The 20,622-nt window shown below is 40.4% G+C and overlaps 2 protein-coding genes across 2 annotated transcripts in view; both read right to left on the bottom strand.

Moving 5' to 3' along the window:
* Positions 1-20,622, bottom strand: part of IFT27 (intraflagellar transport 27) — a 553,630-nt gene that overhangs the window by 201,401 nt on the left and 331,607 nt on the right. The gene's annotated exons all lie outside the window — the stretch shown is intronic.
* The window catches only part of PVALB (parvalbumin), a 42,693-nt gene that overhangs the window by 2,794 nt on the left and 19,277 nt on the right, over positions 1-20,622 (bottom strand). The window contains exons 2-4 of the mRNA XM_082265494.1: positions 18,167-18,240; positions 11,094-11,226; positions 7,317-7,426 (exon numbers count right to left, since the gene is read on the bottom strand). Coding sequence (XP_082121620.1) covers positions 7,317-7,426; positions 11,094-11,226; positions 18,167-18,227 — 304 coding nt within the window. The 5' untranslated portion in view covers positions 18,228-18,240. The remainder of the gene's footprint in view (positions 1-7,316; positions 7,427-11,093; positions 11,227-18,166; positions 18,241-20,622) is intronic.

The raw sequence follows: 20,622 nt of genomic DNA, 5'->3' as shown, positions 1-20,622 counted from the left end.
TACAATGCATGAAGGTAGGAAAACCTTCAGCCTTTACAACCACGTTAAACTGATCTAAATGAAACTGAAGGTACCTAAAAGCATGCTGCTTTTGGCTATCTATACAAGCTCTAAATGTCCAAACTTTTATAGGAAATCATGGGGGCTGCAATGGTGGATTGGGTTAATAGGGACTGCTGGAAAGGTGAGCTAAGACTCCCTGTGCAATGTGCCATGCATTTGTCTAATCCAAGTCTGTTGTAAACAGAAGGTGCACATATATAACTTGTATCGAAGATTAAAAAAAGTGTAGATGTGGTGGTAAAGTATATTGTTTTTTTTTTTTGTTTTGGATAGAGTAGGAAACAGTTGTACAAAATATCAGATTTCCCATAATGTACCAAGTCAACTAGACAGAGTGAATTTCCCCAGGGGGGACTAAGAGAGCAATAAAAACTTGACAGTGGCTGTAATCCTTCCTCACTCTATCCCAAACTAAAATGGATATCATTTAGGATAACTATATTAAAGTTATCCTTTAACAGTAAGCATCTTCTGGCTGTAGCATATTTCCTAATTGCAGTATAGATATGCTAACATGGTTGTTTTAGATAATTGTAGGGTCTGATAAGTAGCTAAACTTCTCAGGGCCTAATGTAAACTGATAGGACCTCAGGATATCTCTTTATTATTAACAGCCATTATACACAGACTTGCCTAATGGAATATAACTTATATAATGAAAACCTGTTCCATACAGCATGACAAACAAGAATGTTGGATTGGTGTCAGAGCTGAGGTCCCCAGGGTTCAGGACAGTTGTAAAGTCTGTTACCCTTATAGCATCTCTAATGATTTGTGGAAATCATGAATTAGGAGGTAACCCTCTCGGCTTGTCAAATTACTGGTTTTAGAAATGTTTTTCAAGATCAAAGGGAGAACCAATGTAAAACCCTAAACATGACAGCAACTACCATTCATTAGCATAATGTAACCTTGCAGAGACTCTGCTGTCTTTACTATATAGTGATGCAGGCTTTAGTTGCTATAGTTGCCAGTCTTGCGAACATTTCAAGGTATTGAAAGTAGATATCATTGCTATGCTAAACAATGTGGTGCTACATCAGGAATCATGTCTCTATGTCTTCCACTGGGGCTCCATGACTAGAATAATTACATTTCTAATGATTGTTGATTGATTAACGCATATGACGCATTTCAGATTAATTTTGGACTTGGGATCTAAAACAGTGATTTAAAAACCATAAGAGAGATGTCTCTTACTGACTAATGCTGAAAAATGTTCTGCTGCTGGTTTTGTAATTGCCTATTGGTTTACTATTATATATCAATGTAAATTGTGAGCAAAAAAATATACATTTTTATTTATCAATGTATTTTCCTTGTGTTTTTGTTTCCTTGTGATGTGAACTGGTTTGGAAATTGTTTTGATGAAATTATTGGCTTTAGAAATATACATTTCACCATTGGACTGATAGGCAACCCAGGCACCACATCCCTTATAGTAATGGAGAACAACAAAGATTAGATGGAGGCAAAATAACCTGTTTTACCTCTGGGATTTTTAATGTGCCAAGAGTAATAGACATCAAATAATAAAATCCAGCTAAAATCTGAGTATTGTATTATGTACAGGTGTGTATAAAAACATGAAACAATATATGTAATCTTTGCAAGCAATGAAAATTCCATTACTCATAGAGAAGTCTAATTTGCAGCATGGGAACCTAGTCTTTTTTATTTTAATGTCCTTATTATACCCCTCTATGTAATCCCTTAATTCCTTCATCTGGCTGGTAAATGAATGGGGGACACATAGGGGTTAAATTATAGGCAAACAGACAATGCAGTCTGCGAGAGCAGTTGCTCCAGAATGTAGTAATGAGGTGAAGCTTCACTTTACAAAGAACACCCAATCACATGCAAGGAGAATAAAAAAAAAAACATTCTTGCTTGCACATGATAGGATGATGGAAGTCAGCAGAGCATCCCCTCATTTACTAAGCTCTGGAACAACTGCACTTGCAAAGTGCACAGTCTATTTGCCTTTAGTAAATCAACTATGTAACTATGTAAGAACTCCATAGAGTGGTATTTTGGTTCTACCGTGTTTTAAACTCCTTATTTAAAGTGGAATTCCACTTTTGTTTCCTCCCCCCCTCCGGTGCCACATTTGGCACCTTTCAGGGGGGAACGGGTACCTGTTTTTGACAGGTACCCTACCCCACTTCTGGGAGATGGCGCCACGGTGCTGGCCCTCGGAAGTTTGCTGAGCTGAGCCAATCCGAATGCACAGCAATGGCGGGGGCTGCGCCCGAAAGCCGATAGAAACATCGGCTGCGGTGCTGACATCGCTGGACTCCAGGACAGGTAAGTGTCCTAATATTAAAAGTCAGCAGTACACATACTTTTTGGAGGGGGAGGCTGGAACACCGCTTTAATTCCATTTGTCCTTTCTTATTATAGTAACTCAATATTTCCATCATGGAAAAGTTCGCATCCCATGTTGTTTTCATGTCTTGAGTAATACTTTTAAGATTTGGGAAGATCTGTATGTGTAATCTCCATGGAATTTATCTCTCCATCAAATATTTTTCCAACAACTTTAGATGCTAAAATACATGTATTTGCTTTCAAGACACTCTTCAATTTAAAGGCAAATGTGCTTAACCTATTCCCACTTGCCATAAGCACATATTCAGTGGGTGGCCTTTAACGCTAATCCTTTGCACAAATGCATCCATTGGAAAAAGCTTTTCTGTGCTGAGAATGTTCTCACTGCATTCTCTGAGCACACTAGCTAAGCTGTCACTGGCAGCTCCTGCTGCACATTTGCAATCGGAAGCTTTCAATCATGTGACAAACCCGGCCAGGTCATTAAGTAGAATTTGCAGCATGCGCCTAATGGTTAAATAGTTGAAAACTTAAACAGGATCAGAGATACCACTGTCTTCAATGCCTTTGGAGACATTGGCCAAGTGGATCAGCATGACAGCAAGGGAACTAGTATTTGCAGAAGGACAGCACAATGGCAGCCTTTTTTTAACCTTAAGCAGTTTCAGTTAGGACCTCTAAAAAAATATGATAGAGGTGCACTGAAATGTTTTTTAACACTACAAAATAGACCAGCTTAAAAGATCTGCAAGCATTTTAGGACTGAACTCTCATTGAAGATAATGGGCCACATTTATCAAAGTGCCTGAAATAACCGATCACATTCAAACCCACACTGACAAATGTTCTTTATTAAAACAACTGATAAAGACCTATTCTATTGCAGTCAGCTAAAGACATGACAGATTCTAATTGGTTACTATTGTGCACTACACAAACTGAACCAGGGGCTGGAGAAACCTCCCCTTGTAGTGGGGCCCCCTCTCCATACTGCAAGGGTGAAATGTTCTTCTTGTCTAGAGGAATAGGAATAAGGTATAATCATTGCTGAGTGGCCTGTTGCAGCTCTTCCATGGCCATGTCATCATGAACAATACATGAACCAGGGATCCTGCATTGTAAGTGAGGAGGCCAAGGGCCCACCCACATTGCGGGAGCATTAGAGAAGGTTGGCTGCCAGTGAAACAAAGAATATGGTAAGTAAACTTTTTAATCATAATCCCCTAGACAATCTGAGGATTTAAAGTGACACTAAACTCAGGTTTAACAAAAAAAAAACAAAACTATTCCAGTATATATTAAGTTAAAAAAAAGTCCCTTCTATTGCTCTCAGCCTCATTAAAATCTCCATATCCATTTTTCCTGACAGACTCCATGGCAGCATACCTTTGGGTAGCCCTGCCCTCGCTCCTACCCCATTGGACCCCCCTCCAATAATTTTTCAGGCTGAGCCAGTGGCTGCATTTCTTTTTTGTCCTCCTCACTCATAGGACCAAGTTTTTCTACCTTTTCGAAGTATTGGCGACTGGGTCTCATGCAGAATAGCTGTGCGGATATTAGGAGCGTCCTGTGTCATTGGAGAATGCTGTGTCCTTCAGGGGTATACTCAACCATGATGATTGGGTGTGTCCTTGGGGGGTGTAGCGTCTTCTGGTGGTAACTTTATGTGTTGGACTTGTCCTTAGGGGGTATATCTGTCTGCAGTTGGGGACTGTGAACCTGCCTTAACCCTTGCCTATCTTCCAATGCAATGGAAGTTGGAATGAAGATTATTAATTCTAACAGTCTAAACAGTCCTCTTCAAGGCCTCATTTGATAGCAAAGGGCTGCATTTAGCCTGGCCTCCTGAGTAAATGTCTGCCCAATGAAAGAAGACTGCAATTCTAGACTCTGTGTCTAACTCCAGAAGTTTGGTCCTGCACTTCCGGATTGGAGTTCAGAAAGAATAGAAAGAAAGTAATCAACCAAGTAGACAGCAAAGAGCTCCCTTTCTAGGGTGAGGTTGCTTACTGGTCTTTTTTTTTTTACCTGGTTGCTCCTCTTCTGGTAGAAGGGTACAGCTTGGTCTCAGACGGTTGGATCGTGAAGACAAGCTCTTCAGGCCATGCTGAACAATCAAGTCACCATTAGGCCTCTGACTGTGCCAGAAGGAATCCTTTGCTCCAGGATCAATAGACAAGTTCTTCTAGCCGACATCAACCTTACCGTCTCTAGGAGTAGGGACAGAAAATCCAATTCCAGCAGATGTGTTTTAAGATCAGTACTATGCTGCTCAGAAGGGTGCCTATTTCTAACTTCCAAAGCTGTCTTCTCGGACATACCTAGGCATACATGTCTGCTGGTTGAAATCTCGATCCACTCCTTCTCTAAACAGGGATCCCTTTCAGAATACAAAGGGAGTTCTCCGAGGGTCATGTGACTCCTATGCAAATCCTTACGTAACTGAGAGCTTAAATGATTATGGTTCGGGATACATTGTTTTTTGGTGGTAGGTTGCTGTGTAATCCTGACTTATCTATCTTGATTTGTCAGCATCTCAATGCCTGACGATCAGGACCATGGACTCTCCCATCCCTATATTGAGGTGGGCTCAATGGAGAAGGCTTCATGTTTTTTTCTCCAATATTGATCATGCCCCCAGCTATTCATGTCTCGCTACAGGCAGATAAAGCCTTGGGTGCTTGCATAGTAACACATTTTCTGTGCTGCAGAGCTATTGCCAGTGGATCTTCCCTGACGGGAAGTTGTTTTGCCAGCTGAACTCCCCTATCGGGAAGTTGTTTTGCCAGCGGAACTCTATCGGGAAATTGTTTTGCCAGTTGAATTCTCCTATCGGGAAGGAGTTTTGTCAGTGAAACTCTCCTATCGGAATGTTGTTTTGGTAGTGGAACTGCCCAGTTGGGAAGGTGTTTTTGACTTTGATTTTCTGGCCGGCTTTTTTATGCTTCCTTTGCCTTTCGTTGCCTGGCAACAGGCTTTTTATTCTTCAATGAGGCTGAACAACATCACAGTGGTATCCTAAATCAGGGGGTAGGTCAGAACCTTCAGGTTCAGTCCACTGACAAAAGATAGAGATTACTGTGATCTGAGTGGAGTAGAATCTCTTTTATCTCTTTGAGTCTACATTCAGAACTTATGGGAAGAATCAGCAACAAGTGGTTCCTACATCCAGGTTCCTCCCAAATGGATTTCATTTCTGTACAAGGTTTCAGAATTAGATCTGCTAGCATCTCCTCACTATTACAAGCTGTAAAGCTTTTCCCTAGGGGCCCTAGGCCAAGCCTGGGTGTGGATGCTGTGAAGATTAGGAAAGGTCTTACAAGCCATATGCTTATCCTCCAGTCCGATCTATATACAGTTTTTTGGGGTCTGTTGTTAAAGACCATGGCAATTAATGCAGTTATTTCCCATTGGCCAAACAGGCCTTGGTTCCCACTTCTGATACTAGGCTATTGGATTAAAGTTCTTTCTCTCTTCTGTCGCAGAGTGCAATGCTCCCCCCTTGTTCAGCTCTTCCAGTTTCTGATCCTGGATGAAAGAGACTGATAAGGCTTGACTGTCGTTTCCCTAAGCTAATATTTATAAATCCTACATATGGATTTGATAAGCGCTTGTTTTTTTTTTCCGACTGCTGTTTCTTTTCCTTCAGTCCTTTGGTCAGGTACATTCTGGTCTTCAACTGATCTTAAGCTCTCTTAGAGGGCAGATCTCTGCAGTCCCTGCCATATCCCATCTCATTTGTGGACAATACCTGATTTTGTCAAGATCAAAGTTTTAGGCTAGGAAGGATCCTTTGGTTTCTTCTAGCTCCAGGTGGGATCCCCTCCAGTCCAATTAGAGTAAGGATTAAGCCACAATGTCAATCTCTCTGGGGTTGCATCCTCAGCAGAAAGCTTGGCCAGAATCAGGGCCTTTAGGACCCTTTGGCAGTTTGCTGCTTCAGATGGGAATCTCTTTCAATCCAGTTTTGAGTAAAGGCTTAGTCATGATGGCAGCCTCTCTATGGTTCTTTTTTCCTCAGCCAGGAGGTTTGCCAGAATTTGGGCCTTGTGGCATGAGGGATTCTGGTTGGCTTTTTGTCTAGTAAGGGTAGTGCTTATATCCATACTGGGCAGTAATCTGAGGTGGCTTCCGGCATCCTATATCTGCCTCTCCCCCCCCCCACCCTCCGCTGCCACATTTGGCACCTTTTGGGGGGGAGGGGGGAGCGGAGCGGTAGGGAATCGGCTAAGATTTCCCTTAGTGGAGATGGCTGCAGCACCAGATAGATGATTGAAAATTGGCTCACGTAAGGACACCGTTGGATTCCTGGACAGGTGAGTGTCTTAATATTAAAATAAAGCAGTTACGGTATTTGTTGCTGCTGACTTTTCTGAAGTAGCCTGGTGCTCCTCTTTAAGTAGTGGATGTGTATGGATTATTTTTGGAGAACAAGATATTTTTTAGTGTCACTTTAACCTATGCAGTGCGAAAGGGGTCCATCTGCAAGGTTAATTTGTTTCTCTAGACTAGTGTTAAGCTTTAAGAATAGAACATACATTTATGAATTATTTTCTGAGTTCATAAATATGTTGAATATTTGGTAAAATGTGCTTAATTAGCAGTATAAAAATATTTCAGGGATGGGTCCCTATTTCACAAGCTGGTGTTAGTGTGTTCCAGGGGTAGCTATAGATATAGATATAGTATTCTATAAAGCAGTGAATGTGATATTTACCATACATTTGCGGCAGGTGGAGGTGACATTTACAAAACATTCTCTGCAGGGGAATCTTCCTGATGCATGGATTTTAAACTATAGTAATTGATTCACCAGCAGTAAATGTGTATAGTTTGCAATTAATGCATTATGGATCTGAAGCCAAAAACTTCTTATACATTCATCATGACAAATGTTTATCAAAGAAAAAACATAAATATACCATCCACGCCGATCTTGCCATCTCCATCCTTGTCTCCAGCGGCGAGGAGGGCTGTGGTTTCCTTGTCAGACAGACTTCTGCCTTCTGGGGTGAAGCCTTTCAATATAAGGCTGCAGAATGGAAGAAGAGATGGAAGACGTATAAGACTCCTGAACCATGCAGTTCCACAAAAGTTTCCGAATCCTGACTCTTACCAGGGCTGTCGTTAACTGAAAACAAGCTAGATTCCATTTTATGCCCCTAGAGTTTAAATAGGCCACATACTTTATTTAGACTTTTCACTTTACAGTATGGTAACTGCAACAGGGAGAGTAGTCCTAAATTAAAACTAGAACTAGAAACACAACAGACACCCGTTGCTAACCTTCTTCGGAAAATGCTCATTTCTGGGCTATCTGTGGATTGTTTAGTATTTTAGCCACCTCTGCCTTCCAGGAATATAATTTAGCACCTTGATCATTTGGGTCAGCATGATAGCCAGGCGATTACCATTTTGTAAAAAGAGGTCAACCATATGAGCCCTGATATTTCTCTTGTGAGATCTCCTTTAGGCTAGCCATAAATGTTACAATCTGACTGTACAATCTTCTTCAGATCTGCCTACAGCTATGTCTACCTGAGAAAATACAAAATAAATGGGTTTCAAAATGATAATTATTTAAACTCAAAAGTTGCAATGGACAGCTTGACTTGCTTGCTGAATCAGCCAAAATGTAAGCTGTGGATGGCTCTGTTGGCACCACCTGGCTTGACAAATGTTGATTTTAAAATCAGCTGTACTCGGTGCAAAATTATCAGCCAAACAGTGACTGAATCAAATCAGAAGCAGTCACTGTTGGTATATTCAGGCAGTCACAGGTGCTGCGGCTGATCGATTACAATAGCTGGCACTGGATTTCCCTCCATTTACTTTTTTTGGAATAGAAAGAGAAATCTGTTCATTTTTTCTTGATCAGCCCATGGGCTAAACAAGAGGACCAATGTAATTATGTATATACCATACCTGGCAGATGCCCCTGGAAGGGTGAAATGGCCTCTATTGGAGAAACCAGCCTTAGCGCTTGCCTTATTGATTGTAATCCAAAACTAAGTCAAATGTGCTGTCAGTGTACATATACAGCACATTTGACGTAATTTTGGATTACAATCAATAAGGCAAGCGCTGAGGCTGGTTTCTCCAATAGAGCCTATTTCACCCATTCACTATCTCATTCGTCAGCTGCTGCACATTTACCTGAGTACTTTAAAAACATTTAGGCCTTCAAATCCAGTGGCTCGAGGGTTATACCCCTACAGTTGCCCCTGGAAGCTGGAATTTCATTAAGGCATATAATGCTACTCCAGCGATCTCCTCTGGATTTCAGTTCCCGCACTAAACGCAATTTTCTGAAAGGCATCTGTGCCAAGTGTCTGACCTCCTGTATTCACAATGCATCAGGCCGACCACTCAGCAGGGACCCCAAAACAAGTAGAGATCACTGGAGTAGAGGTGTAGCTTTGGAGCAGCTTCCAGGGGTATTGGCAGGTATGGTAAATACATAGTTACATTGGTCCAAGCTGGATCAGTGTAACTATGTATAAAATACACATTCCTAAAATTATTCTTTAAGATACATCTAGGTAGGTCCTTGAAATTACTAAGTTTTGGTAATTCTAAGGATTGTACAATCAGATTGTTGGTCAACAGTAGAAAGTGATTTTTGTGGTTCCTGAGATATATATGTCCGTGGGTAATTTTACCTGCTGAAGTCCACCTCTACCTGATCTAAAACTGTTGTCATTCAGTTATATAGCTATTACCCCACATTAGGCAAAACATGCTATATTTTTATGTTGTAAAATATGTATGTTCGTTTTGCAGGCCATCTCTTCAGCAGCCATATGGAATACACTTTTATAGGGAAAGCCCTCTGCAATTCAAAGCTTCATTATTTTATAATAGGTTTTATTTATGTACAGCACAGTGTGGCACTTGAAAAATGTTCTAATTTACCGTTTGCAGCTTTGTCATTTATTTATTACATATTACAAGCAAGCACCTCATGATGAGCTTTTGTGCAAAACTTGAAAATAAAAGCTGATATTGCACATGGATTTATAAAGACATCCCAGTGCACAGGAATTGTCCTTTGCAGGTTGTTAAATTACCTGCAAATATTGGATAATTTTATGTTCTGTTTCATTCATATTCAGAGTCCTCGGGGGCCTTATTATAGGATCTTTGCGATGGTATCTGCATGAAAGTCAGGGTTTATGGAAATGGAAATATTTTGCTGTCTGGTATTTTCTATAAAAAGCTCAAGCATTCATCAAAGAACTTAGATAATGTCTATGGGTTCTGTTTTATTTTTTAAATTTATTGGATAAATGTCACAAACATTCACCCAGCTTGCACAAATTTTCGCCATAGTTCCTCAAACATTTTTTATCATCACCATCTAGTGGCCAAAATGCAGCAAATTTCTGATTGAGGTATTTCTGAAAAAGTACTGCATTATGGTCACTGTATGGCGCTAAGAATCATTTGAAATAATCATATTAGAGAAAATATGGTGAGAAATCATCCAGGCTGGGCGAAAGTTTTTGGTATTGGTCCTATACATTTTTTTATAAATAAGCCCCAATGATTACAAATTACAAGTGTTAATAAAAATTGGAATATAAAAATGTAACTTATATATTGTATCCACCACCCGCGCAATCTGTAAATATATATGTGATGATTGTGAACCAATGTGTAAGGCTGCTGGTTATAAGACCACAAGGTCTGATTAATGTAGTAGTAACAAGAACCGGTCGACTAGTGTCGGTCAATGCTTTTAACATAACAAGCTTTTAGTGATAACAAGCTATTAATAATCAAACATAAATCTAATTTTGCATACAATTCTTAATGTGTCAATCAATACCCCTCTATTAGAGGATTGATTTGTACTGATTCCAAAAAATGAATAATTAAATAAATATTTGAAGTGCAATGTGCAATTAAAGTTCCTTAAAACATATTGTTGCATAAATAAATAACTCTATTGCTGTAAGGAAATATCTATAGCAAGCAAAAGTGGAAAAGCGCAGGTGGAACACAAATGGCGTCCCTGCTTCCTGGTTTGAGCTTGTATCTCTGCAAACAATACTGTAAATTTTTACTATTATTTTATTCAATAAATGCTACATACTTCACCATGGAAGTCTCCCTCTTTTACTCCCTGTAAACCTGGTGATTCTTGGATGGAGTGTGTCTAACTGATTGTCGAGGAGGCCCCCTTATTGAGTATATACTTACCTTTGGATGGAGTTGGCCTAACTGATGGATGAGGAGGTCCCCTTATTGGGAATAACGCAAGATTTTCTGGCATTCTGTTCATTGGTGATGGATACAAAGGTTTTTTACAGCACAATTTTGGGAAGAGTGTTTGGAATAAAGAAATAAGAACACTGTGGCACGCATAATCACGTTGGAGATTAAGAACTTTTGCTTGCTATAGATATTTCCTTACCGCAATAGAGTTATTTATTTATGCAACAATATGTTTTGAGCACTTTAATTGCACATTGCACTTCAAATATTTATTTAATTATTCATTTTTTGGAATCTTAGTACAAATCATCCTTTCATAGAGAGGTATCGATTGACACATTAAGGATTGTGTGCAAAATTAGATTTATGTTTGATTATTAATAACTTGTTATCACTTAGCGCAGTTAAAAGCATCGACCGACACTAGTCAACAAGTAGTTCTTGTTACTACTAAATTACAAGTGTGTCCAATGACTTACCAAAGCTCCTCCTTCTCAATAAAACCACTCTGGTCCTGGTCCAACACGTGGAAAACCTTTTGCATGATCTCTTTGGATTTGCCCTTAAGGCCACACAACTCAAAGAATTTCTTGTGGTTAAATGATTCAGGAGCTAGAAAACAAAAAACATGTGGTAGGTAAAAGAATCTAAAAAAATATAAGCACACTCCTGTATAAAAAAACGAAGCACAAGGGATTGGAACACATGTACAGGCTTAGAAGGACCAGTCTTTTTTTTATGATTTGTATTAAAATGGATGTAAACCCTCATATATACTCAGCGAATTGAACAGCCTCAGATGAAACACAGTGATTAAATAAATCTTCCTACATCAGTTTTAATTGTATATCTACTGTCTTCAGCTTTCTATACTGTTTAGAAAACGAACATTGTGTTAGAATTTTTTCTTCCTGTTCTAGCACTTGGTGTGGAGTCTTGGAATACACTGTATGACAGCTGATTGGAGAAAAGGCACACACTCCGCCTCCACATAGGCAGAGGAAGGAAGAAACAGGCAGAGCTGTGCAATGAATAGACCAACTCTCTGCTAATCTATCTCTATGCACCCACTCTGACACAAATCTCCAGCTGCTTTTGTCAGAGAACTTGTCAGAAGTTATCATGCTGATAACAGAGGAACAGAGCAGCAGAAAGACACGGGACTTAGGGCTTTGGAGAGAGATAAGTAAACACTGTAGATATATGTGCCCAGGTCAAGATTCATGAATGGGGTTTACATCCACTTTAAAGCCCAGCTGAGTCTAAATCAGTTAAATACTATACATTCCTGGTCTATCAAAACATAAGGTGAGCCACAGCCTGAGTACAGAAACCCGTCCTCTGTCAGCAGCTGCACAGTAGGATCCTTGCTCTCCATGTGGAAGCAGTGGTCTCCCAGCAGAGTTCCTACATGCCCCTTGCAGAGTCAGAGCTAGAGCTCTGGATTCAAAAGGGAGCATGAGTTTTCCAACAGAGATCAAGGATCCTTTTCTACAGCAAGGTGGCAGGGGACAGGCTTTCCTACCCAGGATGTGGCTATTTTATAAGGAAAACAAACTGTAAGGCTTTGCAAACCTTTTGTTTTGATGCACTTTGAGTGTATTTAGATGATTTAAATCTATCTTAACTGGTTCATATAGGCACATGTTGTCTTTTAAATTTTTTCTTTGTACTAATTTCTCCTTTTAATAGCATTGATCCAGTGCTGCAGTTGTCCCCCGCTGGCCTAGGACTAAGAAATGAGCGATCGCAAGACTGCTGATGGCTTAGTTCTCGGGCTTCACTAAGCTGGGAGCAGTGACTGTCAGTCACTGCTCTCTGCTCTGCCCCTCCAGCATTCACTTGAGTGCTATGCTGTGAAGGGGCGGTATTGGCTGGCTCAGACTCCCAACTTTAAGAGGCTCTGTGACTTCAGCTAACAGCAGATTTTGGCCCACTGTTGGCTGAATTTAGGTCACAGGAGTGCAGAAAAAGGTGCATTTCTGTGACCCGTGTGAGAAGTATGGTCAAAAAAGCTTTGGCCATACTTCTTTATGAAAGAATTGGAATTCTGATATCTACTTTGCAAATAAAATGGAAACAGTCCATGATAAGCTATCAAGTTTTTTTTTTTTTTTTTTTATTGCATTCTGGCCAGATGCAGTATGATGGGTATAAATAGGTTATATGCCTAAAGCAGAAGTAAAGTCTTTTTTTTTTTTTTTTAATGGTGACTGACCAGCAGGCTTTCATTTTTTTAAACAGGAGAGACTGCTTAAGGTCTCTTCTGTTATAGATTTACCTGATAGCACTTATTTCCCTGTTAGCATGTATTTCTGTAGGTGTACACTGAGCCGATCGCTTTTTAGAGAATTCCTTGCAGCAAGTGTAAATAAGCCCTTAAGGATCATGCTCTTTGATGTCTTAGGGTGGCCACAGATTGTTTGAAATTATGAGAGTTCAGCAGTAATAGCTCAAACTTTGATCCATCTATGGCCATTCCCATTCGTGAGAGGTTGATCGGGCTTGTTGGAAAATTTTTGTTTGCCAATGAACAAACATTAGAATTTAGTTCTGCAAAACAGGAGTGTCTGTTCAAATATATATATGGTTTGGAAACCTTTGTAGAATAGCAATTACTATTTGATATCCCTAGAGAGATAACAGTTTGAAATTAGATGGTCAGGCTAAATAGGGAGGCAGGAGGTCCATTCATTATTTTCATATTGGGAACACTAAGGTGAAAGTGGGGCCTCCTAACTACTTTATTGTTAAGCACACTAAGAAGGTGAGGTACCCCTTAAGGCAGAACTCCAACTTTCCAACACAAAATATGAACAATTTAATACATACCTCCTTAATCTTTCCAGTAGTACATTTTCTTCAGATGTTGCCAGACCCTTAGTAATTCTAAAAGAAATATAACTATTGCCCTATTTCCAGCTCTGCAACTAACTGCCTTATTTCCAGCTCTACAACAGTAAGTATTGTACAGCCACTTTCTGCAGGAGCCATGTCATTCAGACTCCACTTTGCTGTCCTTCTGCCTACAGCGAGATGTTAACTCATTCCCAACCCCAATGCTGGGTGGGATTGAATAGATTGTAATTAGTATTCAGTTCCATCCCCTCATGCCTATCTGCCCAACCCTGCCCTCCCAAACAGTGAATAGGAAGCTATAGGACGTGGGTGGTGATAATAGAGCTTGTTACTTCCCTTTCACCACCTATAGTAACACCCTGAACCACCATAAAAATTCTCAAAGAATCATGGGACATGTGGTTTCAAAATATTACCTAGGCAGCAAGGAGGAACTTCCTACAGGTGCCCTGGAATTGCAAACAGCAACTGAGAGGAAGAGTGATGTCAAAGATGCTGAAAGGAGCTGTACATGGTGCTAGAAGGGAGGAAAAGCACAAGTCACTCACATACTGAGTGTAATATATATGGATTTTATTATCGATAACAAGAATGTTACTCACACTCTTAATACACTTGTTATTAGTTTTAAAATCCATATATGCTACACTTAGTATGGTGCTTGTACTTTCTCCCCATGTAACCATAAGCTGTTTCTTGCTTCAACACTGAGCTGCCACTAAAGTGAGGCCACATATGGACAATTTTTGGACTTCATAGGTTTGTTTATGGACTATTGTATACAGTATCAATTTATGTCTATCACATTGATTGCCTTGGGAGCTCCTGGGGCACATCAGTACCTACATTTTTGCTCCAATAATTTATGTTCATTAAATGGTGCTAGGGAGGTAACATTTACAAAATTAACATTGCAGGTGTGATGGCAGAACAGTGGTAAAACATATAGTGCTGTGGATGGTAGTTCTGGAGTTGATCTTTTTTTTATACTGGGCGGATTATAGAGATGGGGGGGGGGGGTGCACATATTGGTGTAGGCATCTGCTGCCCTTTACGGTTTGTATTTTTTAGAAAGCTTTTGCTTAATAATGAGTATTGCTTTTGCATTTTATTTACCACAGGTTTAGTTGTTTACAGACAGGTACTTCCTGTTAGGGGATTCAGAAACCTTGATTGGAGGACTGAGATGTTACATAGAGTGTCCATGAAGAAGACACAGAGCCACATGCCTTTATACACACAGGTGCTGCTGTATTGTCACCCAGAACAGAAGTAGAAACTATAGGGCAAGTATTGCTAAGTTCTAATAGATTAATTGCAGCTGCCCATAGTTGCAAAAAAAAAAAACTATAGGCAGCTGCTATTAAACTATTAGAACATAGGAATACTTGCCTAATAGTCTCTACTTCTGGTCTGTGTGAAAATGCTGAAGCACCCCTGTGTATAAAGTCATGTGCCTCAATTCACTGTGTCTTCTTCATGAACACTCCCCTTTATGCAGCTGCCCATAGCTCTGGTGTATCTGAATACTATAGTGTATCGGAATCCTTGTGAAAGATAGATCTCTGTCTTTTTGCTATTATCTTGCATGCAAAGTGGCAGATAGCTAGGTCTGTGGTACTGTATGTTTGTAGTGGAAACCTTAATGTGCATCTCTCCTGTGATTCACGGTGGGCTCTTTGTGCCATCAATCCATTAAGCAGTATGCCGTGACCGTCATATCCACTCCCTGCGAGACTGCACATCAATATCGCGAGACTACCTTCTCAACCACTGAACTAGAAGGAGGCTTGGCTTAGAAATTATCACACATGTGCAAGATTATAGCAAGGGCTACACAAAAGGGCGGAAGTATTTTGCACTACGGACACGGAAAACAACAGTTAAGATTGCGCTGGCTAATTCTGGGAGGAATGAATTTTCAAATATCTTAAACACAGTAAGGAACATGCGATTGGGGCTAAATTATAATGTATAATGTGTTAGAAGAACTTAATATAATGGCCTAATTAAAAAGCAGCATAGGAGGGTGAGAGTTTACTACCGCTTTAATAGGTGAACCTGTGTATTACCATAGATTTTATATGAAACTTCTGTTATTCTAGTTACCCTGTCTCTGCTAATCTGGGATTCTATAGCTAGTTTTATCTCAGGGCTCAATATTCAGCACAATAAACAATAGGGCCAGGTTAGGCATCCAGCAACCACTTCTGGTTGTTAGAGGTCCAGATGAATGACAGATTAGAGACTAATAGGGGTGAATCACAAAGTAGATAGGCTGACTCTGAGTTCCATTATCACTCCGCAATTACTGTTGGGGAAAATCTGCATTCCAGGTGGGTTGGACAATAGCTGAAGGGTCTCATCATTACCACAGATCTTGTCTTCAGGTCTCCAACACCAAGATGACCAGATGACCACTGTATCACAATCATTTTTAGGGGCACGTGCTACTGGACTTTGCTTAAACATTTATCTAGAGGTATCTCTAATAATAACTATAATCCACTCTTGTTGGGCCCTTTTCTGATAAAACCTGTTTGTACATTGGATGCACGTATGTACTATAATTAATCTTTTCTTATATAAAGCTTGAAATATTTCCATGCTGGTGTGCATCTTTATACTTTTTGTTAATGCTACATGTTTGCAGTAGTTCCTCTGCTCCCTATTACTTTGATTAGATTCCTGGTTGGTTTCCAAGGAAGGGGATGTATCCTGGGTGGAGGCACTGACAAGTTTATCATGAAACCCACCTATCCCACTTAGCCAAGCTTCTGGCTCTCTTATTTACCTTCAGGTTTAGCACACAATCCTGGTTGGGGAGGATAATTTCTCCAATCACCCCCCCCCCCCCCTAATAAAAGGGTTTTTATTTGGGAGAGATTAGGAAGACAGGGTAACTTCTTAATGGTTATGATATTGGGAAAGCAAGGGTGTAATAGTTTTTGTATTCAGCAGAGTAGGGAGTTACTGTGCCCCTAAACGGCTTTAATATTGGACAGGCAGGGGGGACCCCCATAATGGTTTTGATATTGGGGAGATTAGGAGAAGCCCATAATGGTTTTGACACTGGACAGATTAAGGAGACCCCTTATTAGCTTTGATATTGGAGAGATTCGGGAGACAGGCAGCCCTTGACTAATTTTCATATTGCAGACATTATTGAGACAAGGATGCTTTTGGTAATGTGATCCACCTCACATAGTTCCAGTATGGCCCCATTCCAGTGTGTATATCCCCCTACCAAAAAGTGTCAAATTTATGGCCATTTTAAGGTATCACTCTTCCTGCTGTCCCAATCCTAATGTAAACCAAAGAAAATCAACCATAAAAATGGTTCCTTTGGTAATGGCTGTGAAAAATGTGTGGCATCGGGAGCTGCAAAGATCTAACCATCAAAATCCCTGAGAGAGATAAAAATCTAGTTGGTGATGTAAAATGCACTCATACCATTTTTTAGTTGAATAAATCTTTAATACAATTCATATACTGCATATGCATTACGTGTCAGGACTCTGATTTGTGAAATTCTGTTCATGTAAATGTTATAAAATAAGATGTTCCTTTAAATGTCATGCTCTAGATTACAATAGAAGTCAGATCTCTCTCTTTTTTTTTTTTATATGAGACAATTTACAGCCTATCATTATCCGAGCTGGATATTTCTCCAGCATCATTTCATCTTTAATTGCTTTCAGGGAACAATAAAGCTTGGTGTCCCTTAGGCAGCAATTCTCTGTGATATAAAGATGTTAATCAGATGTTCCTTTAGAGTGAACACGCTCTAACACTCACTTTTTCTTTTGCCGATTTCTACCAACGTAACCAGTTGTGAAGGACAGATGGAGAGATCATGACAATAGAAGAAGGCAGTTGGGAGAAGAGGGTGGCTAAGATGTACAAGTCAGCAGGAAGAAGCATACAGCAAAGCAGAGATAATTTAACCGGCAATATTGTAAGGATGGGAGGGGATCTGGGGGATGGGAGATCCACAATTAGTGGTCATAAAAACATGGCAAGGGTCTCTCAAGGACTCTCGTTCAATAAAAAGTGAGCTTTTGCTTTTTGGAGACCCTACCTTTTCTTATTAAAATCCCTTTTTAGTAAAAACTTGCCAGCTGTATATCATTTCCAGGGACATTTCCAGGGTTTAAAAATTTGTTCTTGTATACTTTTATCAGTAAAAACACTCCAGGGATGAACTTTGCCATAAATCTCTTCTTTTTTTTTCTCTATGTCCGATTGTAATCTTTTAATCAACACCATGCATTAAAAAAATTAAAAATCAAAATCCAAAAACCATATATACTTTAATTATAGTTAATTATAGTTAATTATAATTATGTTATTTGTGGTTCTTTGAGACACTATGAAGTGCAACTAGCTTAGGTATCTGCGATTACCCCCTAAGTGTCCTTGGGAGTTATTGTAAAATGACTGCAGCTATACTGCTACAGAAACATCAACTATGTCATAGATTCTCTAAAATATAAACCTAAAGCTTTACAAGTCCAGTAAAAAAAATCTGTAAGCATTAGTAAGTGCACAAGGAGTTCTTGAACTTTCCTGCAGTGCAGTGGTAGGGGCACATTTCACATTTTAATTCACGCAATTCTGCTTCAAAGGATGCAATAATTGGCAATAGAGCTTTAATGCCACTCAAGCATGCACACAGCATAACTTCTCTTACCTGCAAAGGCCGACACAGCCTTTGAGATGTCACCAGCAGCGAGCAGATCAGTCATAGGCATTGCGGCTGTGGATCTGCAAGAGAATGGGACAGACTGAGAGGCAGGGTATGTTCTGCTGGACTCATCACTTCCAAGGGGCAGCCGACCTGACTGCGGCTGCTTGCAGGCAGCAACTTCCCGTGACAGTGTGGTGGTGGGGGGGGGGGGGGGGGGGGGGGCTCACCGGCAGAGGGTGAAACCGCTGGCTGAAAGCCATGGGGCAGCGTGCCAGTCACCTGAGTATTTGGCAATGTCACTTTATCCTCTGTGTTTGGGACAAAATCACTTAGGATAAAGGTATAACAGGGATGTCATAGGATGACATCTCCACCAAATATATCTGTTATAGTTTGGATCACTTTGTTACCAATAGTGTTGGGAGTGCAAGGGTTAAATATGATTTAATCCTCCTATCACCTCCCTGGTAAGCTCTGTATGCTTTTAGCATAAATCATTTTCTTCCTGCATTACATAAAAGCACAGCAGAGGATTCTGTTCTCATTGATTAGTCTTTCTTAGTGCTTGATTCTGCAGCAAAGGCTTTACTAGTTAGGCCGAGCTTAATCACATACTGCATTATGTGCATCACTTAGGGACTTCAGTACACACAGAATCAGCAGTGACCCTCAAAGAAAAATCCGCTTGAAGATCTCTGCAACTAACTGCAGGCTGTTATTGCATGCAATCTCTCCCTATGCATCTGTTTTAAAGGGACATTAAACGCAGCCGTTGCATTATTTAGCTATGGGTTTATATTCATGGGTTGTATTCCCTTCTGCCTCTTATAATCATCCATCGTTGCATACAATGGAGTCTCATTTTTCTTGCTGCAAGATCAACATGAGACAAATAGGGGGTGGGCTTGCTAAACCTGGGGAGTGTAAAATCTGGTGCAGCTCTGCATAGAAATCAATCAGCTTTCAGGTTTTAATGTCAAAGCTTAATTGAAGAAGCTGAAGTTAGAAGCTGGTTGGCTACCATATACAGCTGCATTAGATTCTGAGTGTTTCAGTTTTAGTAAATCTTCCATATAGATTTGTTCAGACTGTATTTACAATAAAGTCATACTAAAGTACAGATAATTAAAAATCCAAAATGGAAATGGCTGCAGCAGTTGGGTGGAGCAGGGAATCTTAAGCTGGCCATACATTGAACAAAATTTGGCCAGTTCAGCAGGTACTGACCAACATTTGATCCATGTGTGGTCTCTTCGGCCTGAAGCAAGCTAACAATTGACTTCTGTTGAACAGACTTGTTGGAAATCTTTTTTCTTGATCAGCAAAGAGTCCCTGCTGTCATAATACAATGTCTCAGCAGAGAGGATTCTTCTATCCACCTTGATTGTGCGGATGAAATAATTCTTTCATTTTATTTCATTCAGCCCACTGGCTGAACTAATAAATGATCCTTCTATGGCCAGCTTAACATTCAAAATCAACAAAAGCCATTAGAAGCTGGGTGGGTTATTCCACCTGTTGGCATATAAACTAAAGGGAAATATCAGATTTAAAATGCTCACTGGGGAGTTCAAAATTCTTTGCTGATGTGAGCATTTTATAGCCACCACCTCCATAAGTTCAGCAATAATACATATTTAAAGAGAATCTCTCTGGTTGGAAAAATAGGCAATACCATTTCTGACTTGTTTTAAAATTGCATGTAGGCGCTAGACCAGGCATCACTAAATGAACGACTGCTGTTCGGATCCAGACTGAAGCACTGTTCCATCTGGACCCGTCATGCCCTTTAGGAGCTGCTCCTTTCCCCCACTCTCCATCACTGTTATTATAACAGCAGAGAGAACATTTCTGGACCGAGTATGGGAGGCACAGCATTGAACAGAGTGTGGGAGCGGGAGCTGTAGGGGTTAACTTTTCAAGTTAGCCAGCAGGTTATGGGCTGAAAGGCGGTCCTGGCAACCAATCTCCTGCTGGTTAGTACAAAAAGTTACCCCGGCAAGCTCCCGCACTCCTTTTAATGCTGTGCTGGGCCTCCCTCACTCAGTCCAAAAAAGTTCTGCCTCCTGCTCTCTGCTCTGTCTAAGGTAGGAGTGAAGGGGCAGAGGACACTCCTTTGGATGTGTATGTTTTGGGGAAGTGATGTGAAGGGGGGCAGTGCTGTGTGTAGGGGGGTGGATGTCAAGAGCACAGAGCACACAAATGTGTGTGTGCTGTAAAAGGAAGGTAAAATGTGAGGAGGGGCAGTGCTGTGTGTTTTGGGGGGGGGGGGGGGGTAATGTAAAGAAAGGGGGCAGTACCTTGAGGGAGGGGGTGATGTAAAGGAGGAAAATGCTGTGGGGGTTGATGTGAGGAGGGCACAGCATACTATTGTGGGGGGAATATTGAGATGGGAGAGGGGGCAGTGCTTGGGGGGGGGCATTTGATGTGAAAAGGACAGAACACACTACTGTTTGTGA

The sequence above is a fragment of the Pelophylax lessonae genome, assembly GCF_965119305.1.
Source record: "Pelophylax lessonae genome assembly, chromosome: 8".
Taxonomy (NCBI): Eukaryota; Metazoa; Chordata; class Amphibia; order Anura; family Ranidae; genus Pelophylax; species Pelophylax lessonae.
Note: the sequence above shows the minus strand (reverse complement) of the source record. Positions and strands in the feature narration are given on the sequence as shown.